The sequence below is a fragment of the Phacochoerus africanus genome, chromosome 2 (genome assembly GCF_016906955.1).
Source record: "Phacochoerus africanus isolate WHEZ1 chromosome 2, ROS_Pafr_v1, whole genome shotgun sequence".
Taxonomy (NCBI): domain Eukaryota; kingdom Metazoa; phylum Chordata; class Mammalia; order Artiodactyla; family Suidae; genus Phacochoerus; species Phacochoerus africanus.
Genome location: NC_062545.1, coordinates 269185702 through 269213278, shown reverse-complemented (window position 1 = coordinate 269213278; position 27577 = coordinate 269185702). Strand labels below are relative to the sequence as shown.

At 54.5% G+C, this 27577-nt stretch overlaps 1 protein-coding gene across 1 annotated transcript; it reads right to left on the bottom strand.

The window, feature by feature from the left end:
• Nucleotides 1–588: 588 nt before the first annotated feature.
• OLFML2A (olfactomedin like 2A) lies at nucleotides 589–27577 on the bottom strand. Its single transcript, XM_047768375.1, has 8 exons — nucleotides 27376–27577; nucleotides 20523–20786; nucleotides 15531–15638; nucleotides 12159–12368; nucleotides 10172–10421; nucleotides 7703–7930; nucleotides 5989–6174; nucleotides 589–5050 (listed from the first exon to the last, which is right to left on the bottom strand). Exons 1-8 carry the CDS (start codon nucleotides 27478–27480, stop codon nucleotides 4446–4448), a joined length of 1956 nt encoding a protein of 651 aa, XP_047624331.1. The 5' UTR covers nucleotides 27481–27577; the 3' UTR covers nucleotides 589–4445.

Below are 27577 nucleotides of genomic sequence, written 5' to 3'. Positions count from 1 at the left end.
GGAAGTAGTAAGCTATATTGAAGGTGGTAAAGGGAAATGACAAAAACTGCAAAGAGGGCCTGTACGTGAATGACTGGTTTGAGAACTGTGGAACTAAATGATGCCCAAGGCCCTTGCCTGATACCATGACTCTGTCTTTTTCCCAGGAAAGCATTTCCTCTTGTTCTTACCTCCCTATCAGCCCCACATTCCGTGATTCGGGACTCTGCAGCTGGCGTAAGAAGGTGGGGCTGCAAGGTAGTGTCTGCACACCTTTGGCAATGGCTCACCTCTCCCCTCCACTGGGAGGACCCAGTGTTTTCAGCCTGAGTTGGCACCTTCTTCTCTAGCTCACGCTTCACACCAGGTTCCAGCAGCAGCATAATCGTAAGGCCAATTCTCATAACAAACTCTGCGCTGTTTTGAGGTTATGTCTGTGTTATGATGAGGATGCAGAACACGGCATTCAGTTCAGACTTTTATTTATTGATGTATGTATTTAGTCACACCCACAGCATGCGGAAGTTCCCGGGCCAGGGATCGAACCCACACCCCACCAGTGTCATTGCTGGATCCTTAGCCGCTAGGCCACCAGGGAACTCCTCGTTAAAATTTTTAAATCAAGCCTTTGATCATGTGTTTTATTTAGATATCATCTACCTTGTTACAAAAAAAACCATACTGGCATATTGTGGCAATTTACAAAAATAGATAAAATATAACAAAAAGAAAGAGATCAGGGTACACGTAAAAGCAGAAAGCTAGAATGAAGCCAGAGTTGAGGAGGAGCCTCAGTACAACTGTTACAAATAATCTCAAATTTGACTTTGAGTTTCCCAGTGGCCAAAAATGTGACCGGTTACATTCCTAACCACCGTCAGTTTGGGGCTTCGGTGTAAAAACAGACCTGGTTCAACTCTTGACTCCACTACTTGTTAAAGATTCGTGACCCTGAGCAGGTTGCTTCACCTTCCTGAACTTGAGGTTCACCCCCTGCAATGGGGAGAAAGTAACGCCAGCCTTGGGTGGGTTCATGATAATGTGGGTAAAGGTGCCTTCTAGCACCAGGAGGGCGCTTTGGGGCCCTCAGCTGCCCTTTGTCCTAAGTTGCAGTTCTCCAGCCAGAAAAGGGAGGTGACATCTGTCCCCTCTGTCGGTCCCGTCCCTGCCCAATTGCGCAGCTGCTCGGAGCATAGCTGATTCTGACGAAAGACTCCCTCACTGCTCTCCAGGGCTCCCCGACAACCATCCAGCACTGTGGCCTCCTGTGCCCAGAGTGGTTTGCAATGCTGTCATGGAGGAAAGGTTGCTTTAGAAGAAACCCATGGGCTTTCAGGAACCCTCAAGTCATTCCTAGGAAAAAACCCTCACCCTCACCTTTAGGGCTGCCCACCAAGGCAGAGGTCTCTTTTTTTCCCCCAAGCAGAGCAAACTGAATATTAAGGCCTAGAAATCTCTAGGAAAGGAGCAAAGGTGGCCACCAAAGCCTCTTTGCGTATCATGTTGTTCAGAAAAAAGAGTCAGCTTCCTTTGCCTTACTGCTGAGGCTGGTAGGAAAGCCTGGCCCTCTTCCTTCCTAGCTTGAAGTACTTGTTACCAAACCTGATAAAGCCCACCACAGAAACTCTTCCCTGCCTCACATCTCTGATAGGACAAAATCCAACTGTCTTAGAATTTCCTTTTCTCTGTTAATTCACACTTAATTTTGTTCCAAATGTTATTGGAGGCAGTCACTCCTTGGCTTGGCAGTCAAGGCTCTTTATAAATCTGACCCCAGCCTCTTTCTTGGATCTCCTATGTAGATGCAGTTTGCAGCTTGGCCACACTGGTGAAAAAAAAAAAAAACAGCCGTCATTTCTAGAGCCGCTGCTAGAGTGACACACAATTGGCAACAAACATGTACCGACCAGCCCTGAAACCCTGACTGCACTACAGACTAAGCTGCCTTGTGACTTTGGGTAAGTTCCTTTACCTCAGTTTCCTTGTCTGTAAAAATGGGCACACTCAGAGTATTATACCTTCCACTGTTGGGATGATGCAAGAAAAACACGCACGTGGCATCCCTAAACTAACCCTCTGTTGATGCTCAGCTTATACGACAGGATTTGGGAACATGGTTCTCCACTTAACTGCCTTCATTTAGCTTCTCTGAGCTCCAGTTTGACTATCTGTAAAGTGAGGACAAACTCTACCTGCAGCACAACCCACATGCAAAGGCCCGAAAACAGAAGGGGCTCAGTGAATGTTTAGAGGCTGCAGCCAGCATCCTCTCCCCCAGCAAACTTTTTTTTGGGCTGTGCTGGTAGCATGTAAAAATTCCCGGGCCAGGGATCAAACCCACAGCACAGCAGTGACCCAGGCCACTGCAGTGACAATGCAGATCCTTAACCTGCTGGGCCACAAGGGAAATTCCATAACACCATCTTGCTTGTCCTTCAAAAATCAGTCCATTCTAATTTTCCTTTTTCTCAGACTAATGGGGAAAGAGGAGCCTGAATACTTCTCACATGGTTGGGCCATGATATCAAAAAGACAGTTTTCTAAAACCCACACCCAGGGCCCAGGGAAACACTGGGACTCACAGCCCCCTGAAGAGTCTGCAAGTGGAACCCTCAGCCTTCGGTTGGGTGGGGGAGGCTGGACGTATTCACCCCTATGAGTCAGGCTGTGCTTGGCTGGGCATCATCTTCCCCCTTTATTTCAGGGGTGAGTTAATTTTATAGCTTAAACAAAACCACATTACCTGACAATGCCTGAAAGAAATATATTTTGCACAAAAGCATTTCCTTACACTCTTGGGTATGCAGTTGAATTTCCTAACATGGCAGCTGGGTGTTCACGTGTACAGATACCAAGGGCTGGTTTGTATAGAGACCAGCAGTAAATACCCTTCAGAGGTACTGGGGTGGCTTGGGTGCTGGGTGGCCTATTGCCTAGCTGCCTTGAAGCCAGGAAAATAAAGGATACAGACAAAGCCCTTCTGGAAGGAGCTCGGCTGTGTCCTGTTCTGCGTGGCCCTGAGCCCTTCTCTAAACCTTTCTGGGCCTGTCTCTCCTTTGGTGAAGCAGGGAGTTGGACTGGGGAACGTCCCAGCTCTGAAAATGCTGTTCAGAGCAGGTGAGGGCAGGCCTGAAGGTCTCCTCCTCTGGGCTGTCTGAGTCTGCGGCTCGGGGGAGCCAGCAGCAGCCCTGGGCGAGGTAGCCTGTATGTGCATCCTCAGTCCCAAGTCTTGGGCTCTGGGCAGCCCTGTCACCAACCTCTCTGCAGCCAAGAAAAGCTCAAGCCACAGACCCCCTTTCTCCTTCCCTCTCAGCTGCCACCCTCTGGCTCTTCCCTGCAACCAGAAGGTCCAAAGCCTCCTCTGGACCTGACCGCCCACATCTCAGCCCGCTCTAGTCCCCAGGCTGCTGGGCCAGCCCAGCCAATGACCAGGTTAGGACTGACAAGGAGGAGCGAACCTGTTTCATCCTGGCACCACCCAGCCTCAGCCCTAGCGTCCTGCTCATGGCAGACCTGGAGGTATCCCTGAGTGTGTATACGTTGTGGGTTCAAACAGAGAGAAAGAACGAGGTGGATCCCAGGCCCAAAGGCTCTGGGAGGGACAGGGGAGAGGTCCCACAACCTGGGTATGTGGCCAAAGCCAGCACTTCTGGGTGGAGAGGGAGCCTCGGGGCCTGGCCCAGTTCCCCACCCTGGTATTGCTGCTGGCAGGCAGCTGCCTGCAGCCTCCTCAGCTGCTGCTGCAGAAACAAATGACGGCACTGGTGAAGAATAAGAAAAAATAAAAATGAGTACGGGGGGGGGGTCTTGGAACGAGGGCTCGTATTTTTTTCTCGGGGTGTGGTTTCTGCTCAGTGGCTGGGTGACTGTGGAGGTTTGGAATGCAGTCTGACAGCGGGTGGGGTAGGAATGGGGTGGGGGGGTGGCCAAAGGCAAGGAGCAGAGACAATAGCCAAGGGCCCAAAGTCCAGGGCCACCAATAGCTCAGTCAGAATAGGGGCCTGGGGTGGCACACAGAGCCAGACCTCCACCCAACGCAAGCGTGTTGATCCCCAAAGCCTCTGGTTTTGAGTAGCCCGAGGGAAGGGAAACAGGTTTGAGAGAACAGGAGGGAGGGGAGAATATGATCAGTCTCCTCATCGGTGAAACAGGCCTGCCTGATCCAAGCTGAGGCCTCAGTCTCCTCATCTGTTAAGGGGGCTAGTGGTCTCTCCCTCCAAGAGTGTCAATAGGAGGATTAAGTGGGTTAGTGCACAGTGAAGTTCTTGGCACAATATTCTGTAACTGGAAGCGATAATTACTCCACTGAGCACTAAGGAAGCTTGATCCTGGCTACCCCACCTGCCCAGCACCTCGTGCCAGGCCTGGCTCCCAATGAAGAGTTGCTGAGGAGGTGCCTTGCAGGAGCTGCTGTGGGGAGCCCCCGTGCCCACGGCCACTCCGCTCCCGCGAGCGCAGGTCCCCACTCAGACCACGAAGTGGAGGGTGTAGGTGAGCTGGTGGCCGTTGTCCCAGGCGTAGAGCACCCGCTCCTTGGGGTTGTAGTCGATCTGCGTGGTGTAGGCGTGCTCGTTGAGGAAGGGCAGCTGCAGGCGGGCGTCGGCGCCTGTGTGCGTGTCGAAGGCGTAGGCCACGTGGCCCTCCCGCTGGTTGTACGTGTCCACGGCGTACAGGATGCCGCACACCAGGAAGCAGTTCCCGTACGAGTTGCGTCGCAGCCGCGTCTTCCACGTGGTCTCGCGGTGCACGGAGAGGTCGCCCGGGTCCAGGCGGCTGAGCACGATCACCTCGGGCTGGGCCTCATCGCGGTCATCCGCGGCGGGGTAGATGACCCACAGGCCGCTCTCGTCCACGGCAAAGTCGATGTCCGAGTGGCCGCGCCACTTCCAGGGCGTGGTGTCCTCGTACACCACGTCGGGCAGCAGCGCCCAGGAGGCCACGAAGCGCTGGCGGAGGTCATACTTGATGATGTTCTTGGTGAAGGCGCGGTTGTAGTAGAAGGCGCCCTGGTACACCACGTGGCCCGTGCCGATCCAGTTGTAGGGCAGCTTGTACATGTTACTCCAGCGGCCTGCGTGTAGAGGGCAGACGGTCACAGCCGGACAACCCCCAGCTCACCCGAGGGCCCAGCAAACAGTGGACACCGAGCGTGCTGTGGGCCTGAGCCGGGGCGATCTTCTTGTCCCATGGAGACAGGCTCAGGAAGGAGGTTCTCTTATCATCCCATTTGCCGGGGGAGGAAGCAGGCTCAAGGCCACCCGGTTGTGAAACAGCACAGCCAGAATTTAGACACAGGCTGATACCAGCCCCTGTGCTTTGTCTCCGGGTGTTTGCCCGTGCAATTTCTCCCCCCCCCCCCACCAACCCCCGCCCCGGTCTCAGCATCACCTCCCCTGGGAAGTCTTCCCTGATCTCCAGCCTGGGTTCCCACAGCCCCCTAAGGTCTCCCTCTAGCACTCTATTGAAATTGTTTCTTTAAACCTTTGCCACCCACATCAGATGGTGCATTTCTGGAAGGCAGGTCATGTCTCAATGACCCTTTCCCCTCATCATGTTCCAGATCTGATAACCAAATTTCTGCCTTTCCCTGCCCAGACCTGAAGCTCCTGTAAGGCCTGGGGCTCTGCTCACCTGTAAAACAGGATGATAACCCCCAGCTCGGGAAGTTACAAAGATACCAGGCACTGATACACACAGGGTGATTAGCACATAATAAGCACTCAACAAGTGGAAACTCTGTGTATTGCTACCCTTGACAGTAAGTTTCCCTCATGAGGGCAAGACCACGTCCATCTTGTTTGGGTGGCCTTCCAGCTCCTGGCCCGGTGCTGGCACACAGGGGGTGCCCCCAGACTCCTCTTCTTGGGGTAGGTAACCATTTGGAGCTAGGCTGGGCAGGGGAAGTCTGGGTCACGGGAAACCACAAGGCAAAGGAGGGCCAAGCCTCCATAGGGGACCCTCTCCAAGGTACCTACACCTGCCCCTCTCCCATCTCACGGGGTCCCCGACCTTGCTTGAAGTTCTCCAGGTTGCGGAATTCCACCAGGCTGTTTCCATAGTAGTAGTTGGTGACATAGATCTTGTCATCCTTGGCAGCAGGGTCCTTCATCCAGGCTCCCTCATGGCGCCCATAGCTGTGGTGCCTCACGGGGGGGTCCACGGCTCGCAGGGTGCCCTCACAGCTTGCCTCTCTGCCTGTGGGAAGCAAAGGGTACAGAATTTGATACCCAGAGTCACAGGCCCCAAGTCACAGCAGCAGTCCTGGGAATGTTATCTGGGTCTTACTAAATCCCTCCCGAGGTTTTGTTTGCAGCCTTTTTTTTTTTTTTCCTTTCCTCATGATCAAAGCAATGTCTGCTCATTCTAAAAAAACACAGAACATTCAGAAAAAGAGACTGGAGAAAACAGAGAAATCATTCAAAATTTTATTATTCAAAAAATTTTAGGAGTTCCCGTCGTGGCGCAGTGGTTAACGAATCCGACTAGGAACCATGAGGTTGCGGGTTCAGTCCCTGCCCTTGCTCAGTGGGTTAAGGATCTGGCGTTGCCGTGAGCTGTGGTGTAGGTTGCAGATGTGGCTTGGATCCCGCATTGCTGTGGCTCTGGCATAGGCCGGTGGCTACAGCTCCGATTCAACCCCTAGCCTGGGAACCTCCATGTGCCGCGGGAGCGGCCCAAGAAATAGCAGCAACAACAACAACAATGACAAAAAAAGACAAAAGACAAAAAAAAATTTAAACGTGTTGTATTTTCTCTTTTTCTTTGCGCATAGTCATGCAGATATACTTTAAAAAATGATTCTTCCGAATATACAGTTTTATGTATCCTGCTTTTTTTCCCCCTCCACTAAGCAATTTCTCACATCATTAAATGGCCTTTTAATGATGTGATTTCAAGGTTCCACTAGGCCGCCAGCTGTTGTCCACATAGCTGGTGAATTCCTTAGGAAAGATTCCTAGAAGTGGAATGCACGTGACCAGAGCAGAGAATGGTTTTAAGGCTGGCTTGTTATCACAGGTAGCCAAGAGGCCCTCCAGAAGGATGGGATTGATGATTATAATAAGGAAGATTTCTACCCAAAGCTACAAGCTAAAACTACAAAAATAGGGCCAAAGACTGGACAGAAGAAATAAAGACAGAAGAAATAGTTGCTGGATTTGATGATCGGATTCTCGGTGACGTGATTTTTTTTTTTTTTTTGTCTTCTTGTCTTTTTAGGGCCACACCCGTGGCATATGGAGGTTCCCAGGCTAGGGGTCTAACGGGAGCAGTAGCTGCCGGCCTACATCAGAGCCACAGCAACTCTGGATCCAAGCCATGTCTGCAACCTACACCATAGCTCATGGCAACGCTGGATCCTTAACCCACTGAGCGAGGCCAGGGATCAAACCCGCAACCTCCTGGTTCCTAGTCAGATTCGTTTCTGCTGTGCCATGATGGGAACTCCTTGATGATATTTTAAGAAGAATTTGTTAAAAAGACTACCTGTTTCACTGTAAATGTTGTCAACCTTTTTTCTGTTAAGATGAGATAGCAAACATTTTAGACTTTCCAGACCACACACTTCTGTCCCATATTCTCTCTCTCTCTCTTTTTTTTTTTAAACCACCCTTTAAAAATGTAAGAACCATTCTTAGCTCGAGGGCTGTACAAAGCCAGGCTGCAGGCTGCATTTGGCCCAAGGGCTATAGTGTACTGACCCCTAGGAGACTGACTTACTCACCTGGGCTGGGGACTTCTGGGCGGGAAGATGGCTCGGTGGGCAGAGGGCTGGCAGTGGGAGTGGGCGTGAGGGTGGGACCCGAGGCGGGGGTGCCAGGGGCCAAATCTGCTGCCTCGGAGGCCCTGGGCCCACCAGCCTCGTCACGCTCTGCCGAGTTGGGCTCGGGTAGCCTGACTTCCACCCTGGGTGGCAGCTGCTCCAGCCAGGAAGTGCCCTTGAGGGCATTGTCTGTGGAGAGAAGACCCTGTGCTCACATCCTGGCAGCCCCTGCTGCTGCCTGGGGTCCTCCCCAGGCCCACTGGGCTGGGCCATGGCGGAGTGGTGGGGGTGGCCCCTGAGGAGTGGAAGGCCTTGCAAAGCGGGAGGTGGAAGGGTTTCATGGTCAGCAGACTGGCTCTGAGCCCCTCAGGTGAGTGGCCTTGGGGGGGCCTCAGCTCCCCCTTCTGTGCAAGGAGCGTCATGGGGTGCACCACGTTAAGCTGCTGTGCTGATTAGAGGAAAACGTGTGTCTAACATTTGCACAGATCCCGGCAAGTGCGAGGTGCCAAAATGTGAGACCCCTTCCCCTCCGAGGAGACAGACTCTTTGTACCAGCTCTTTAATGCCAGGAGGCAGAAACCCCTGCTCCCACTTGACAGACTTTCTCCTCGTCCTCTCCCCTGGAACCACCCTCTAGTTTCTCTCACTTAGGATTTGCAGGTAGGGACGGGCATGTGCAGCCAGCTTCCTGTCACCTCTGGACCCCAGGTCTCTATCTCTCTCTGTCCCCTTGTTCACCTCCTATCGCCCAGCTCTCGGTTTTCTTGGCACCCTTCTCCCTCTGGCACGGGCGTTGCTGATAGGACTTTTGCAGCTCTGTGGGACAGGTTTGGAGCCACCTCTGGGTCATTCATGACCTACCCACTTCCCTGGGCTGGGATGGATGGAGTCTGGGTAAGGAAAGCTGGAGGACTCAGGGGCACAGATCAGGGGACAAAGACACCTCAGCTTCTGGGTCCTGGTCCCACTAACTCTCGGTGAAACCCGAGGCAGTCACTTCACCTGTCTGAGCTTGTTTCCTCACTTGGATCGAGTGAAACAGCACAGAGTTCCCCTGTGGCACAGCAGGTTAAGGATCGGTTGTTGTCATGACAGCGGCTCTGGTCACTGGTAGGTTCAATCCCTGGCCCGGGAACTTCCACATGCCGTGGATGTGGCCAAATAAAAGTGCAACAGCATGTGTGAAAGGACTCAGAAAGCTGTGATGCCAGGGACAATGTCTGTTGCTGTCGTTTCAGTGACGGTGTGGCCCCCGAGAGGCCTTGAGGAACCTTGACTCCAGGACACTCGCCTGGTTCCTTCCTTTTCTCTCCCTGCCAGCTTCCTCTCTGTACAGGAGTTTAGCAAGGCCACGCTGTGGAGCCCCTGGAGTCTCTCGGAAGTGGTGACCCACCCCCCCATCAGTGGGCATTGCCCTTCCCCCGGCCTCAGCAGCCTGCAGGGCAGGGGCTTGTTCCCACGGCCATGCTGGCAGAGTCAGATGCCTGCAGCTGTTCTTGGGCAGAGCCCCGGTTAGGGGTCAGAGGCCCTTGTGCTGTGGCCAGGCAGAGCTGGCAGGACTTAGAGCCAGCAGCTGGCACCAGGAGCTGGGAGAAGAGGCCCCTGAGCCCCAAGAGACCAAGAATTGAGGGGGCTCTTGAAGGAGATGGGTCCCTCAGAGCTCCATGCCCCAGCCCCCTTGGGTCCAGGCTGGCTAGAGGACCTCATTGGAGGAGGTGGTCAGCAGGACCCAGGAGGGGGGCTGGCTTGGGACACCTCTCAGGGACATGAGAGGAGGGCAGGCATCAGGGGAGGGGCTCAGAGGAAGAATCAGGAACCACACCCGTGAAGACAGCCGAGAAACGTGGGTACCCTGGGAATTTAGTCTCTTGTTTCTCAGTTAATCACTCTGTTGCCCTTCACTGTGGCCTGGCAGGGAGCTGCAGGAAAGATACAGGAGTCGGTGGGCTCTTCTCTGGGGGGACAAGAGTGGGAGGTGCTGGACAGGCCATCCTAGTACCAGTCTGAGAATGAGAGGTGCCTCGCAGGCCCACGTCACCTTCCGAACCCTGGCCCGGTCCCTGCGTTCTCCCCCCTCACCCGAGGCAGCTGGTCATGGGTCTGTTTTCTCCCACTAGCCTCTGAGCTCTGCGTCAGGCAGAACGTCTGGAAGCTCCAGCACGTACATAGTGAACCTTCAGCAGATCTTTCAAGGAGAGTGGGGACAGCTGTAAATACTGGAGAAGAACTGAGTGGCCTTTTGTGTTGATTTCATCATTTCATCCTCCAGAACCCCGGGGGGTCGGGAGGATTATGCCATGGTATGGCTGAGCAAAGGGCACCAACACGTAAGCCGTGGAGCTGAGATCCGGGGCAGGCTGACAATGGAGAGGACCCTGGGCTCTGCAAGGAGGCCCCACTCCCCAAGCTTCCGATCTCCCTCCAACTCACCAGCCATGGCTTCGGTCATCTCCTTCCTGCCCGCCTTGTAGTAGGTGATGCCTCGGATCACGGCCTGCTGCTGGGCCAGGGCCCGGGGCTTGGCTGTGGGCTGAGGGAATCGGCCCTTGCCGCCCTCCTTCTTCAGCTTTTCCGCCTTCAGCAGCTTCTCCTTGGGAGGTCTGGGGGGGCCCTTGTCCACAAAGGTCTTCTGCACGCTGCCATGCTTGTTGCTGTCCTTGCCTTTCCCTCCAGCTGTGTCCTGGGGAAAGAGGGAGCGCTCAGACTCGGGGGGGCCGGAGCGAGTCAGGGAGGCTCAGCATGCGGGGGCCGGACATGGTCGTGCCGCTCTGGGCCCTCATGAGATCCCAGCTTTCCTCCCACGGGGGTGACAGCGGTGCCACGCTGTGCCTTGGTTTCCCCACTCAGCGCTCTAGCTCCCCTGCCGGCTTGAAGGCCAGCCTGACAGGTTGGATTCCTGTTCCATTTCCCACCTCCCGTACACTCCCCTGCAAGGAGACTGCAGTGGTCTCCCCGGGGAGGTGGCCGGTCACTGGGCCAGCTTCCCATCCCTGGCTCCCTCCCTCACTGGTTTCTGGGAGGTTCTCAGGCCCCTGGGCAGGGTGACCATTCCTTCCAGTGTGCCTGAACTTTCCCAATGTTAGGGCTGAAAACCCGGCCTCTTGGGAAACCCTTCTGTCCCGGGCAAACTGGGATGGTTGGTCACAGGGCATGGCCCTTAGGGCATGTTGTTTCTAACATTTTGTGAATTGTGTTATTTTTACATCCTCTGAAATGTCTCTGATGCTGGCTTGGCACAAGGACACAGGGCCTGTGACATCACCCATTGTCAGGCAGACTCTCTAGAAGATACAAAGAGGACAGTAACTAGACCTTCTGTGCCACGGCCCAGATAGGATTCATTCTTGCTCTGGAGTTGGCACGGGACTGAGTAGGAAGCCAGCTCTGGGCCAAGGCACCAGGCTTCCTCCCTGCTTTATCAGCGTCTAGGTGGTCCCTGCTATAGACAAAAATGGCCCCATCGTCAAAATATCAGCACAGGAAGCCAAGGGGAGGAGAGGAAGAGCAGGGGCTTGGCGGTCATGCAGTCTCGGGTTCCAGGACAGCCACCCTCTCCACGTGACCCCACCCCAGGTTTCCGCTTCTGCCACCTGGGCAACGAGCATCCCTCCTCCTAGGGATGGGGTTAACTGAGATCATGTCTGTGAAGAAGTCAGCTCCCTTCCTCCCCCACTAACCAGAGAAACCAAGGCCGCTGGGGGGGTTGGTGGGGGTCATGTCCTGCGCACGGTGACTGGTCAAAGAGGCACGAATGGGACTGAAGTCTAGTCTGTACTCCAGGTGCACAGACACACCCCTGGTGTGTGTCCAGCAGAGGAAGGAGCCTTTGTGCAATTTCCACCCAAAGGGGGCTCCTCTCTCTAATTTACCTGCCCAGAGGAAGAGCCTTTTCTGCAATCTGTCTGCCTAGCTGTGGGCCTTTTTCAAATTTGCGCCAACGTGTGTTTTACCTGCCTGGTGACAAAATCAGGCCTTTGCTCACTTTGTGCGCTAAGTTTATGGACTGTCAGGGTGTTTGTTGCAGGAGTCCTCCACCCCGGGATGGGTTAGATGAAGTGGTATTAGTCAGCTGGGGTGCCCGAGGCATTGCCCATCTGCCCCTGAGCAGGCCCCCTCAGCCACAGCAGAGGAGGTTAGAGGTGGTTTTGCTGAAGCTGACCTGGTCTCCCAGGGCCAAATGTCTGGCTCAGGGGTCACACCCCTCAGCTGGATCCCCGTGTCTGCCCCAGCTCCCTGTGCTAGCTGCTCACTGCACGGTGGGCACACCCTGCCTCCGCCCTGCCACAGACTCTCCCCCTGTGCCAGCCCTCCACCCAGTCCCAGAGCCCCAAAGCCCCACCCAGCTGGCCCTCCAGGTGGAGGTCCTGGCGCACTGTGCTTCCACTTTCTGGCCCTGTCACCAGAGCCCTGGCCTCACCTGAGCCTTGCTGCCAGGGCCGGTGGCTGGGGGGGCGCCGGGCACCGAGGCTGCATCCTTCTGCAGCAGCTGGAGGCCCAGGCTGGAGAGCTCCTTCTTGATGCTCATCATGATGGCCGAGTGGTTCTCGTAGTGCTTCAGCTGCTCGCTGAAGTGGCGCATGCTCTCCCTCACCACCTCGTTCTCCCGGCTCAGGTTGGCCTTGATGCTCTGTGGGGGCAGACCCGGAGGTCTTTCCAGCAGCCTCTGACCACCCCCCACCCTGGGGGCACCCCAGCTTCCTGCCCGGTCTTCCCCAGCAGGGTTCGGGGGAGAATGGGTGGGGGCAGCACCAGCAAGCATGGGTGGATAAAAGCAGGTTGCTAAGAGAACCTGTAGTTATCAGCATCTTTTAAAAAAACAGTCAATGAATGAAAAAATAGATATTATGTTCTTAGGACTAAATGAAAGGATACAGATGGGTTTAAAAGGGATCTATGTCTTCCATTCACCTATTTCTCAATGCTAATAATTGGTGCGGCTTTCCCTTCCTTCCTCTCTTCCTCCCTCCCTCCCTTCTTCCTTCCTTCCTGCCTTCCTGCTTTCCTTCCTTTCTCTTTCCACTTTGCTTTCTCACTTGAGCCTATTTTGGACACTCCTACATATGTCTTACTGGCCACACAGTCTGCCACTGTGTGGATGGGTCAAAATGTATTTAGCCAGTCCCTTGTGGATCCACCTTTGAAGTTGCTACCAACCCTCTGCTACTTTAAAATTACCTTTTAATTTTGCAGGTAATACATAAATACCCCCTTTTTATAAAATACTCCAATAATGAAACTCTTTGGGGTGTTGCTATGGTTGCTGATCCCTTCCTAGTCTCCAAGTCTCTGGCTTGTCACCTGGATGGTGTTGACTCCTTCCCGAGCCCCGCCTTTTACTCCTGCTCTTGTTGTCAGGCTCTCCCTAGTTGCCTCCTCCTTGCTGGGGACACTGCCTGGCTTCAGCAGCCTCCAGCCTCACCCCTCCTCACCCCAGGCCCTCCTGAGACACCCCTGGTTCTCAATCTCTGTGAACCTCCCACCCAGGGGGCCCCACTGCTGGGCTGTTGCCCAGGCAGGCCTTGTCCATGGGGCAGGACTCAGGGTGGTCTGGAAGGGATCAGCCCCAGGTCCCCAAAGCCCTAGCAGGCCAGGGGTATGTGTGGCATCCATTTGTCTGAGTCGGCTTCTCAGCTGGAGCAGGAGGGGCTAGAGTCAGATGCAAGAAGCCCCTCTTTGCTGCGACACCCTGGAGCATCAGGAAAACGAGCTCAGAATTTCATTGCTAGACATTTGTACGGAGGAGAATATAACCTCAAAGTGATTTATGTCCAGTCAGCCCTGAATGGAAACAGATTCGGGGACCAAGAGGCAGCAGGGCAGGAGCTAGGGCAGAGCTGGGTTCGGATCCTTGCTCTTCACTTCCCGGCTGGGTAACTTGGAGCCAGTGACTTTACCTCTTTGAACCTGTTTCCTTGCCAGTAAAATGATCCTTCTCATAATAACAACTATATGTCAGGGTGACGGTGAGGTCCAGGAAGGCTAAGGAACAAGACAGTGCACTCTTAAATGGATCACAGGGAAGACAGAAGGCAGACTGTGTAAGGCAGGCTGCTCAGCCTCAGCACTGCTGGCATCTGTGTGTCGTAGGGAGGCCCCGTGCCATCGTAGGATGTCCAGCAGCACCCCTGGCCTCTACCCACTAGAGGCCAACAGCATCCACCACCCACCTCCCCAAGTTGTGACAACTCGAAATGCCTCCAGATATTGTCAGTTGGCCCCGGGGAGCAAAATCGCCCCTGGCTGAGAACCACTGGTGTCAGGGACGAAAGCAGAGGGAAGCTGGGAGCCCAAAGGGCTGCCCGACCTCCGTGATGTTTTTCCCTTGGGCAGAGGGAGCCAGCTCTTCCCAAGTGAGACTGTTCTTTCTGCTTCCTTCCAGAGTTAGCAAAGGCCTTTTTCTTTTCTTTTCTTTTTAGAGTTATCACTCAGTGAACAGAAGCAAAGCACAGATAATGCAAAACAGAAGATAATTAAAACCTCATTTCTTTGTGGCTATGGAAATAATTTCTGATTTGTTCCAGGCTCTGCAGATGTACCCTCCAGATCATTTGGCTCATAGATTCGTGAAGTGAGTTAATATTTCCTACGACTACAAGAGGAAAGGCCAAAGGAGGCTAACAGTAGAACCACTAACAGGAGAGCCTGGCACGTACTAGATGCCCAGAAAATGCTGGGGCACAGTAGAAATTCAGTGACTATTAACCTTTCTCTCATGCTGACACATAAGAGATAATCACCAAACACTTTTTTTGGGGTCTTTTTGCCAATTTTTGGGCTGCTTCTGTGGCATATGGAGGTTCCCAGGCTAGGGGTTGAATTGGAGCCATAGCCGCTGGCCTATGCCAGAGCCACAGCAACTCAGAATCCAAGCCGCGTCTGCAACCTACACCACAGCTCATGGCAACGCTGGATCCTTAACCCACTGAGCAAGGCCAGGGATCGAACCGGCAACCTCATGGTTCTTAGTCAGATTCGTTAACCACTGTACCACGACGGGAACTCCACCAAACATTTTTTGAATAATTAAAGCCACTGTGACCCTAGCTTTGAGGTCTGTAAGGGGTTAATCTCCCACTATGGGGCACAGGATACCCAGGTGCCCCCTCCCCCTGGAAAGGAAGCTGGAAAAGGAAGCCCTCATGCCCCTCCTGGCAGCTGCATGTTCCCAGGCTCCCAGCAGCCCAGCAGAGACAGGATGCAGGAAACAGGCGGAGGCCAGGCTGTGCCAGCAGAGATGCAAACCTCAAATCTGCAGCCTGACCCTCCACGTTCACCCAACCCTGGCCCTGTCCTCAGGGAGCAGTCTTAGCCACGTGCCAGCCCTCTAGCACGTTTGCTCTGACCAGAAGAAGACATTTAGCACCTCTGCCTCCACTGTAGGTAGGTCCTTGGGCAGCCGGGCTGCCTCCAGCCTGGTCCCAGTAGGCTTGGCCAGTTTTGCACAATGCTGATATTTCATGTGAACGGTTGCCTGGGAGTTGGGCAGTATGTGGGCCCTGGTTTTGATGAGTCAGGGCAACTGCAAGTTGCAGCCCCCTCCACACCCCTTTCATGCAGCCAGTAGGTGCCTCAGTTTCTCCACTCAGCCTTCCAGCTGCCTGTAGGCCCTTGAGGCCCAGTCAGACCTCCTCCCCAAAGGCTGGACCGGCATCTCCCTCCCCTAGCTCCTGCCGGAGTCCAGCTTCTAACAGCCACTGCGGTCTAGACAGAATTGCCCAGGCCCCTTCGGACACTGGCCTTGGCCCCCAGCACTGTCCAGCCTGGCCTCTGGCTCGAGCCCCGCCCTTACCTCTTCCAGCGTGTTCATCTGGGAAGCCAGCTTGTGGACGTAGGCGTGCACTTTCATCAGGTCCATGCTGTACAAGGTGCCCTCCAGGAGATCCACCATGGACTGCAGCTGCCCGGGGAAGGCAGAGGTTGGGGAAAAGGCACAGCACACAGCCGGGCGTAGGGGGTGTGAAAGGAGCCCTTCCAGAGCGCAGAACCCAGAGCCTCAAAATGGTCAGCTTGACTAGACCCAGCCTGCTCCTAATCACGAGAAAAGCCTCACGTTCCCTCTTTTGAGCACTTCTCATACGGGAGGCACTAGGTAGGGGCTAGAACAAGTCACTTCACTTAATCCTCATCACCCCTACAAGGTGTGTAGTGGGCACTGGAGGAGCTACATCCGCCTCCCTGGATCCCTCCTCCTGTTTCTTGCGTCCAACCCTGGCTTCCATGTGTCTCCCTTTTTTTTTTTTTTTTTTTTCCCTAATGGCCACACCCATGGCATATGGAACTTTCCAGGCCAGGGATTGAGTCCAACCTATGCCACAGATGCTGCAATGCTGGATCCCTTAACCCACTGTGCCGGGTAGGGGATGGAACCTACGTCTCCGCAGTGACCTGAGCCGTTGCAGTTGGATTCTTAACCCACTGCACCACAGTGGGAACTCCCATGTGTCTCTCTCTTAACAGCCTGCATCTGTGACTCTCTTCAAAGATCCATTTTGCCCCCCAAAGTGCCTGGAGTGTGTGTCTTCCTGGGGCAGCCTGTAGGCAATGCCTGATTGATGTGGGCGCCTAGAAGCCCAGCTCCTGAACCCCAAGCCCTGGTAGGACAAGTGAGCTGCCACTCAAGCTCCAGTGTCCCCTGGGGCTGAAATGGACCCTTAGCCTGGAACCACAACCCTGTGGGGCTTATTTCCCTCCGACTGCCCAGAACGAGCTCCTGGGGCTTCTCCCACTTGGGTATCTGTTGATCCTGGGAGCACTTTCATAATAAGTCACCTGCACACAGGTCACTCGATTCAGAGTCTGCTTCCAGGCACCCAACCTAAGACAAGGTTTGGGTCACTTTTATCTTCGTCTTACGGATTGGGAAGCTGCTGCTTAGGGAGGTGATGCCAGGGCCATGTGGCTGTTAAATGGGGGAGCCAGAAGCAGAACCCAGATTGGTATAAACCATTCTTTCCTACCATGCTTTACTGCTCCTGTGTTCAGATGGGGAAGCCGAGGCCAGAAGCAGGGGAGGGACTTGCACGACAAGTCAGGAGCAGACGCTGGGTCTCCTCAGGGAAGGGGCCTTCCCTGAGCTGCCCCTCTTCCTCCTCCCTGTCACACCTGAGCAGGATATGATCCTTCCTTCCAGATGGCCAAGATGCCAGCGAGAGTGTCAGAAAAACCTTGGCACTAGGGGCTGGTTGGGAAATGGGCTTTCTCTCGCTTCCAGTGAGCTGTTCTCCCAGCCTGCCCTCCTGCGTGCATTTTCAGGGCCTGAGCAGGCCAGCGCGGCTATCTGGCCTTGGCCAGCTATTTCCAACACAGTTTTACTCCCACTCTCCCAGGGGAGCTTGAGCTGTTTGAAGCCAGAGAGTTTTTCTCTGAGTAGACGCTGATCCCTAAAACAGAACGAGGGGGTGGGGGCTCTGCTGGAAGCAGGGATAAGGCCTCGAGTCTTCTCTGCTCCCCTCCAACCTTGTTCAGGCTTTGAGGGGTTGCATTGTACCCCCAGGGCTCTGTGGAGCTCAGTTTGAGAGCCGTGCACGTAGACTCTCCTGGGCCTCAGCTTCCTCCTCTGTGAAGTGGGCAGCAGGATTGCCGTGCAAGCAGCACCATGTGGACAGGGCTTGGCTCAGTGTGGGCTTCATGAACAGAAGCAGTAATGAAAACTATTCCAGGGGGCTAGAAGGGGACTTCCTGGCTTCACTCTGCTGCTGTCATGGCCACCAGAACTGGCTTCCCAAAGCAGAGCATATATGCATATATATATTTTGCTTTTTAGGGCTGCACTCGCAGCATATGGCGGTTCCCAGGCTAGGGGGTGAATCGGAGCTGTAGCCGCTGGCCAACACCACAGCTCACAGCAATGCTGGATCCTTAACCCACTGAGTGAGGCCAGGGATTGAACCTGTGTCCTCATGGATTCTAGTCAGATTTCGTTTCCGCAGAGCCACGACGGGAACTCCCAGTATTTTTATTTTTATATTTATTTTTGGAGGGAGGCTCCACCTGCAGCATCTGGAAGTTCCCAGGCCAGAGATCAAATCTGTGCCACAGCAGCAACCTGAGCCGAATCCTTAATCCACTGTGCCACAAAGCACAGCTTTGACCATGGTCTCTCCCCGCTAGATCACTTGCTGTGGCTCCCCACTTCCCACTTATGGCTTCTGATCCCCTGAGCCTGACATTGGAGCCCTCCTTGATCTTCCGCTGCCACCTCCTTTAGCCTTAGCAAATGCTGACTCGGGCACCAAGGACAGTGATGAACAATACAGACACAGCCTTTGTGGTCCCTCACAGGAGGTCAGAGAATGCAGAGTAACGCAGAGGTACCGGGATCAGGGAACGCAGAAGGAAACAGCCAGGTGCCCAGGGTGTTAACAAGGCAATGACCTTGTCTGGGAGTGGGTGTGGGTGAGTAAAGAATGCCAGGAGGAAGTTTTGTTTGAGTTGAGCTCTGAAGGAGGAGCACACATTAGCCAAAGACGGCAGGAGAATGGTATTCTAGGCAAAGGGCACAGCTCGTGCAAAGAAGCTGGAGGTGAGAAGAAGCATAGCGTGTGTGAGCCGTGCTACTCTAAGTGAGGTCTGTGGACCAGCACCAGTCCAAACTGCTCGTCACCAGTCTGTGATAAAATAATTACAAAAAGTGAGGGTAGGCTTTTCAACTCTCACAGCCATTTGACAGGGTTTTTGTATCTGTGGACTCTAATAATATATTACTGGACTTGTATTTTGCATGTCTGTTTCTATTCCATTTCATTTTTCTAACAATTCCCTTTATAGTCTTTTATAAAAGTATTGGTTCTTGACTGATTCTTAAAAAACTGGTCTTTCACCGCATATAGTTTGAGAAGTACTGTGTTGGAGGAAGTGACAGGTGGCTTCGTGGGGCTGGGGCAGAGAGATGGCAGGGGGGTGCCCTAGGATCACACCCACTCCACTTTCATCTGGAATATCCTTATTTGTGTTTTGCCTGAGGGACTCCTACACATCCCTCAAAGCCCAGCTCTAACGTTACCTGGGACGTCCATTGGCCCGGCACTGACCACACTGCTGTTATTGGGGTCAGGAGCTGTGCCTCCGCAAGACTGGGAGGCCTCAAGGATGGGGCCATGTCTAGTTCATGTCCAGAAGGAAAGGGACTGAAGAGGTGAGAAGTATATGGCCCCCTGCAGCCAACCTCCCCAAGAAAAGGGACCTAGAATCCCATCTATCCCACTCAGAGCCACACAACCAAGACCAAGTCATAGCTGCTGTCCTTAGCCTGAGGGGAAGTGTTTGGGGAGAGACAAGGGGAGGGTGTCGGGTGGGTGTTCCCCTCCATAGTGGCTTCCCCTAACCTCCTCTCCTGGGGGGCTGCCCACAGAGAGCCTCCCACTGAGGGTGGGGAGGAGCCAAGCTGAGTGAGAGAGACCTCAGCCCTGTCTCCTCCTGCCTCTGTCCGCTTCTCCCCTTGGGGTTACTCGCCCCTGCTCCTGCCGTGTCAAGGAGGCACAGTGTCTTCTCTGTGTTCCCCCTACAACCCTGTCTGCTGGGTAATCCCCCCATTCTCTCATTCAGTCCTCTAAGGCTGAGTCAAAGCTCCCAGGGCCGCTGTGCACTGAAAGGCTGAAGGGACAATGGGCTCCGGACAGACAGAACTGCCTAGTGACTTCTCCAGTGGCAAGGGGACACAGTAGAGAATTCCTGGGTTCAAATCTTAGTGCTGCCAATTTCTTGCTCTGTGATCTTAGGCAAGTCACAACTCCTCTCTGGGCCTCAGATTCCACCCTCTCATTCCCCGCCCCCTGCCCCTCCCCATAACGCTAGGAACACAAGTTCCCTCCCCAAAGGGCTGTGGCAAAACTGAATTAGTCAGCATTTAGGAAAAGATTTTGTGTGTCCTTATGTCAATTATGCTTATAATTCAGTTGTTGAGAAGTGGATTTGAGCACAAGTTGGGTTTGTCCCTATAATTGACAACTGGCCTATGGCTTCAGCGCATGGAGTCTGCAGGCCCCTAGTGGGATTGGGAGACGGTGTGGTCCAGGGACTGCCATGCTGTCAAGAGGCCACTTGGCCTAAAATTCAATCCCCCCTGCAACTTTGAGAGGTTTGGTATCCATTCCATTGTTGCAAAAATAAAACTAAAGTTAAATTTAAAGGAAATGTTTTAGCCAAACGCTGGGAGACAATTCTTCACGGGCCTCTTGCTGCTCTGCCTGTCTTTCCTGCAGTGGGGTCGGGTGCGGTGAGGGGGTTATAAGAACAAAGTCACATAAATGTATGGTATAGACTTGAGGCTACATGTCATTCTGTGAGAGCTTGGGCCAGTTACCTAACTTCTCCAAGCCTCAGTTTTCTTGACTATAAAATGAAGGACAAAGATCCCATGTTTCACAGACTGGTTTAAGAATTTAGAGAAATAATGTTAAAAAAAAAAAAAAAAAAAGGAGCTTAGCACAACATCTGGCACAAAGGTGGTATGTCAATATGGGAAATATTATTACACTGAAAGCAGTCACATGCAACACAATTGAAAATGTAAAATACTACACGGAGGTGCGCACAGATGACCTGGTTTGGGAAAAAATGCAGGATGCTAGACTAGATGCTAATAGATGGTAAAGGGCTCTCTATTCTATGTTCAGGTAAACTAGCCATCGAAGGCTGCCTCTGTCACTGCCTGGCCGAATGGTCTTACAGCCCCCGCCTTAGAACCTGTGGACCTTGTCGGAGGAGGGACAGCCCCCCCCCCCCCTCCCCAGGCATTCACGCCAAAGGGTTCCCATCCCTGCCTTTACTCCAGAAAGTCTACCTTGAGGAGCTCGGGCGCCTGTTTCTTGAGCTTCTCCATCTTCCACTCGTTCTCGCAGGGGTTGAGTGAGGAGGGCGGCGCGGTGCAGGAGCAGCGGCAGTCGGTCCCCGAGCTCACTGTCTCCACGGTGTAGAAGTCCTCCACCCGCGCCCGCCCGCTGCGCACCCGGCTGCACGCGTCCTTGCTCAGCGGCCGCATGATGCACTTGCAGCGGCAGTCGGAGCCCTCGGAGGTCATGCGCACCTGGTCCACGTCGCCAAACACCTGCAAGAGGGGCTCCGGTGAGTCAAAGGCCAGCGTCTGCTGGAGTTCCCGTCGTGGTGCAGTGGTTAACGAAACTGACTAGGAACCATGAGGTTGCAGGTTCGATCCCTGGCCTTGCTCAGTGGGTTAAGGATACAGCATTGCTGTGAGCTGTGGTGTAGGTCCGCAGAGGCGGCTCGGATCCCAAGTTGCTGTGGCTCTGGTGTAGGCCTTTGGCTACAGCTCGGATTAGACCCCTAGCCTGGGAACCTCCATATGCTGCAGGAGTGGCCATAGAAAAGACAAAAAGACAAAAAAAAAAAAAAAAAGGCCAGTGCTGGGGGAAGGGTGGTAGACACTCCATTTCTGCTCTGAGCCCTCAGACAGCTGTTTGAGCCCCTGGCCTCTGCCAGACTCTGGGTGATAGCTGCAGGGGCAGAAGAAATAGATAGAGATACGTCCTTGACCTTCCAGCCATGGGAGAAGCAGACATGGGGAGCCCACGAAGACTGCTTGGAGGAGGGCACCCTGGGGAACATCTCTAAGCGTGAGCAGAGCATTACAGGGACAGCAGATCAGATATTCAGACAAGCAAGGGCCTGGCACTTTGGGGGCCTGGAGGAGGTTCACTCTGGCTGGTGCCTACAGGAAACCTGGGTGGCAAGAAGTGGGGCTGGGGATGCTAGAGCCTGGCCCACAGAGGGTCATGAAAGCTGGCTGAGCATCTGGGCTTCTTCTTAAAAATCCTGGAGAGTCATGGAAAGGTTTTAGGCAGGAGACCTGGGGTCAGATCTGCATCATAGGATGCTCACTCAGGCTGTTTTGTGGACAGAGAGTGGACGAAGGAAGCAAGCCCGGGGTGCAGAGCCTAGGGCAGAGACATTTATTGAGAACTCACTGAGAAAAAGAAAAAAGAAAAACAAACAAAAACAAAAAAGAAAAAACAAAACAAAACAAGAGAACTCGCTGAGTGCTGGGGGAAGTGTGGGGCAGTGATTAGCAACACAGCCATGGCCCCCCTCAGATGTGTGCTCTTGGGTAGATGACTTACCCTCTCTGTGCTTCAGTTTCCTCATCTATAAAATGAGACTACTGCTGGTGTGTACCCAACAAAGAACCGCGTGAAGACTGAGAGACAGGATCCCAGGACTATCCCAGTCCAGCACCAGGAGCGCACACGGTGGCCTGTATCTTGTAGTTAACAGTACCACCAATCATCCTGATGGGGGCTTGTTTATCCCTTTGTTTCTCCATGTGATTGGCAGATATTCTTGGCAGTGTCCTCCAGATGAGGAAATAGCCTTGGAGCCATCGAATGACTTGTTCAAGGGGCTCAGAGCCCAGGATGAGTGTACTTGCAGTCCCCTGGGGGATGAGGAGGGTGGGGAAGGGGGCGGCTGGGGGTGGCAGATTTGTCCTGGGTCCTCGGTGGGCGAAGTGTACTCCAGGCGCTGCTGGGCACTTCTCCCCACCTGTGAAGGCTGACAGCCCGGCCCGGGTGCTGCACATTCTTTAGATCGCTGCTAGGGCTGTAAGCCCGGCCTCTCTCTGTGATTTCTGGGCCCCCTTCCCAGCTCTTCTGGAACCCCTAGCCACCCCCACCCACTCCCCCAGGTGGGGCTGGGCCCAGCACATGGATGCGGGTGTGCTTGGTGTGGCCAAGCCAGAGAGACCTCTTCCTCGGGACTCACCCAAATCCCAGCCCCCACCCCCACCAGCAGCAACAGCCTCCATATCAGACCGCAACATTCCTCCCCGGCCCCAAGATGAGGCACTACATCCTGATGCGGCGGCCAAGGCCCTGACATAGGCCAGGAGTCAGGAGGCGGAAGAAGGCCTCTGGCCCAGTCCAGCTGCCAGGAGCCCAGGCAGGCCCCCACCTCCTGTGGCTACTATGTTTTGTGGTGCTTGACTAGAGGCAGCAGAGTACATGGTAAGGAGCCAGGCCTGGGCTCAAATCCTAGCTCCCACATGTCCTCTGTGTGGCCTTGACCCCTCTGAGCTTCAGCTTCCTCCTCTGTGAAATGGGGAGGGTGGCAGTCCTTTCCTCATAAGCTTGGCCTGAGGCTGAAATGGGTCAATGCATGCAGAGCACCTGGCATGGAACGGCTGCCCTCTACTTGCTGTCAAAGTCACTGCCAATAACCCTCTCTCACATTTGTACAGCATTTTCTACCTCTCTTTGCTCACGCCACAAGCCTATCTTAGGAGAAATGCGAGCATCAGAGAAGACCAGGGGCTTGTCCAGGGCCACACAGCACAGCCTGACTCCAAAATTTAGTTCACATGCTCTTTCTCCTGTGACCACTCATAGTCACCAGGCAAGGGCTTCTCCACCAGCAACTGAGCTAGGGAGGAGATGGTGGCCCTGGCTTAGGCCTTGGTGAGGCAGGGGAAATGGGGCGCCCATTGGGCCTGATCCACCTTCCCTCGGCATGAGGGCTGAAGGGACTGCAATACAGGAAAGTCCCTGCCTCAGCCCCCCCCCACCCCCATCTCTCTCTGCATCCTCACTCAGCACACATGGCTGCCAAAGCCTCCAGAAGTGTGGGTGGCTTGTGCTCAAAAAGGTCCCTAGCTATTTGCAGGAAATCTCACAATAAGATGGTGAGAAGGCATACTTGAGATATTTCTGAAGACAGATGGATAAATCTGACAGAATGGGGAAGTGGAAGTTCAACCTATAAAATGTCCTAGAAACAGAACAGCTTCAAATTGTGTCATCTTGAGGTGGCCAGATGCATCAACAGGCAGTTCCCATGTCCCCCTATAGGCAGAGACCTCCCCCCAGAGCCCACTGTCAGCTGGACGCCCTCCCCCTGGATATCCACAGGCACCCCAAATTTCATCCGTCCTAAACTGGACCCAGCGTCTTCTCTCAAACCCCTGGCTACCTACCCCCCTGCCCAGCCCAGATCTCTGAGCCCCCTTCTTTCTCTGGAACATCAGTCATTTTCTCCTGGTGCTCCCTCCTAAGTATCTCTCACATGGATCCCTCATTCTCCACTCCATGGCCTCGGCCTGGCTTGGGTCGTACTAACCGCTACCTGGACAATACAGGAGCCCCTTCTCCGCTGGATTAACCTTCCCAGAGTGCTTCTTTGATGATCTGCTGCCCTCTTGCTCCACAAACCTCAGTGGATTCTCAACTGGGGGATGTGCCTCAGAATTACCTGCAGTAGAATAACGTGGACCATGCAGGTGCCCTGTCCTCACTCCACGTCCCTTGGCTCAGACCCTCTCAGGCTCCCCAGGTCATTGGATGCCCACTAAAGGCTGAGAGCCCAAACTCCCCAAGTTCCCTGTCTTGGATTTTCAGCAGCCTCAACCTGATTCTTTTGAGCCTCAGGGTTCAAGTCTGTCAAACGGGGAGGGAGCGCTGAAGTCGCAGAGTGTTGCTGAAGATCCTGGGCAGGGGGCCTTGGCACCCAGGATGCTCTTCATGTGCCCCAGCCAGCAGGAATGATGGGGCAGGCCCTTCCCTGCAGAGACACCCCGCGGGGCCTAGCTTGGCCCCTCACTCTTTGTGTGCAGGAAGAGGACACTATCACTGGGCAGCCCTTGCCTGCTCCGGAGCCTGTTTCCAATTACACCCACAGGCGGAAACTCCCCGAGCGGAGGAGCAGCAACACCTAAGCCTCGGGGACTGGCCTCGCTTGGAACATCTGCTCCAGTCTGGGACACCCCCGCCTACTGACTCCAGCCCCCCCCCCCACTGCACCCTGGCCCAGCTCCCACAGGCCTCCGCCTCCCCTCTGCCCCGGGCCCCTGGTCAGTGGCAAGGCTCACCAAAGACCCCCTTCCCGCCGCCCCGGATGCATGAGGAAGTGAGATGCTGGCGGCCCTTTCACAGATAGGGAAACTGAGGCAGAGATGAGGAATTCTCAGCCACATTCCCAAGGACACGCAGCAAAAAGCAGGTTCCCAGAGGTCTCTGGTGCCATGCCTGGCTGTCACGTGGTTACCTTTCTGTCCATCCTAATCTCCGCAGTGCACAGCCTCTCCGAAAGGCCAGGGAAGCTGTGACAAAGACTTCCTTAGATGGAAACGCCAAGTCTTGTTTAGGAGAGACCTTGTTATAAACACAAAATTAAAACACGCTGAGTGAGGAGCTGGCTGAGACCACAGAGTTCTGTGGTGAGTACTGGGGTTTGAGCTGCCCTTGTACCCCTGAAAGTGCTGGGCAGAAGGGGAGGCTGGACCTCCCAGGAGCAGGAGGCTGAGGAGGGGCCAACTTAACTCTTTAGGGTCCTAAATAGACTTCAGGTCCCAGACCGGCCCTCCAAAGGGCTCTCCCCTCACTACCAGAAAACAGGACAGGCTTGAAGAGGAAGGAGGATTGTTATGGGGGGGAGGGGGTGACAATGAAAACACCTCCCTCCCTCTCCCTCTCTCTCTCTCTCTCTCTCTCTCTGCAGAGCCAGCAGGACTCTGGCTGTGCTGAGGAATGCGGAGTAAATTCACCCATCACTTGATTTTTATTTTTCCCAGCTGGCTGAGGTGGTGTGGGGTGGGAGGCATCTGGGGGAGGGCTGTGCTGAGTCCCACAGCTGCTTCATCCTCCAAACTCCAGGACATGCCTCCTCACCCCACCAGCCCCAGCTTGCCCTGGGACAACTAGACACACCCCCCCCAACCTAGCAAGTGTTTGGCTGACTCACTACATAAACAGGGTGTTGGGTTTTCTTTGTCTTCGCTTTGCTTTGCTTTGAATGTGAGCCTTCCCCCACAAGCCCTACTGCCTTCTGCATGGCTCAGAGGACACCCAAGGCCAAATATTCCTCCCAGCTGGAGAGATGAGAAGTGGCAAAGTGCTGATCAGGTTATCTGGGGGTTTTTTGCTCCCTTGTTACCCTATCAGGGAATCCTAGAAAGCCCTGTATGAAAGGGAATTGGGGGAGATAGTGTTTTTCAGGGGAGGGAACTAAGGTCCAGAAACAGGCAGTGACTTGCCCAAGGTCACCCAGCCAAAGAACAAAGGGCCAGACCTAGGTTTTTTGATTCAAAAGCCAGCTGCCTTTCTTCCTTCCTTCCTTTCTTTCTGTCTGTCTGTCTGTCTTTTTAGGGCCACACCTATGGCACATGGAGGTTCCCAGGCTAGGGGTGGAATCGGAGCTGTAGCCGCTGACCTACACCACGGCCACAACAAGGCCAGATCTGAGCGATGTCTGCCACCTACACCACAGCTGATGGCAATGCCCGATCCTTAACCCACTGAGTGAGACCAGGGATCGAACCTGCCTCCTCATGGATGCTAGTCAGATTCGTTTCCACTGAGCCACTTCGGGAACTCCCAGCTGTCTTTCTATAGACCCTAATTTCTCCGTCTGTAAAATGGGAATGATCGTCATTTCCTCCTTGTCTGTGAAACACAGGGTAAGGTCTACAGTTCACTTGTTTGCATACCAGGTCTGCCAGTGACCACTGCTCATATACCTACCATGCGGCTAGTGGCCTCTGCCCTTTACCTGCTTGTGCACAGGGCAGCCTCACCTTGTACCCAGGAAAGAGGTTTAGCAACATCCAGAGAAGTCATTCTTGTTCTCATGTTCTACCAGCAGGGCCCTACCTTCCTCCTGTCTCTCACTTTTCCCCAGTCGTGACCCACTCCTCACTGCGTCACTTCCAGAACATCCTTAAGGGGTCCCTGCTCTGACTGACCCAAGTTCTTCCCCTCTCTACTTTCTGGATCTCATTCCCTTTTGGGGTCTCTGTGGTAAGATTTCAAAATCACAGTATCATTTAGTGGGCACCCGCTATGTGCCAGAGGGGCGCTAAGGATTTTCCAGGCCTGATCTCACTAATCTAGGAATTGTCAATGGCAGGGAGTGAGAACTATGTTATTATTCCCATATTTATAGGTGGGGAAATTGGAAGCTCAGAGAGGTAAAGGCTCAAGGTCACCCAGCGGAGAGGTGAAGGTGAGATTTGAACCCAAATCTGCTTGACACCAGAGCAGATCTTTTTAGCCACAACTGAGAGCTGAGAACAGCTCAGTCGCTTCTGGAGACAAGGTGCATCAGATCCCTGGCAGGAACACAAGAAGTCAGGAGAGAGGCCAACCCAGCAGGGGTCACTGGGGAAGAACTCTGGGTCCCCAGCACGGCCTGAAAACCTTGGCTCAGGGCCTGCTGCAAACCTAGGATCGCTGGGTGCCAGTGACCCAGGGTCTGTCCCACGTAGATGCGCGGCCTCTGGAAACTCGGAGCCAGGTCTCCAGGCTGCCCCTGCCCAACGCTCCTAGGAATTCCCTCCCTAGGCTGCGGGGGTGTATCTCCAGGTCTGTGGCCCCGCCAAGCTCCCAGCGCCCTTCTCACTGGCCTGGGGTTTCAGTGCTGACCTTCCCCGCATGGACTGGGTCCCAGCGCCCCTTCCTGAGGCTCCGGTTCCCAATGACCCCTGCCATCTCCAGCGCTTCCTCCCCCACGCGCTCCTCTCCAGAAGCCCTAGCCCCTGCGGCCTCCCTGCGGCCTCTTCTAAGTCCCATCTCCGCTCTCCGGGTCCTCTGTTCCCGGCCCCGACACAGTGCTTGGCTCGCACCCCCATCCACAGCGCCCCCTCGCGCCCAGTTCTCCGCGGAGCGGCGCCGGAGTCGGAGCGAAGCGCCTACCTTACTGTCGGCGCGCACCGGGCCGGCGCGCAGCAGCAGCAGAGGCAGCAAGAGCAGAGGCAGTGGCCCCGGTCCAGGCCGGAGCGGGAGGGCGGCCGCGGCCATGGCGGGACGGGCACGGCGGGCACGAACAGCGGGCGCGGACACTGGGAAGCGCGGGCCGCACTGCGAGCTCTGTGCCGCCGGCAGCTCTACCCGCGCG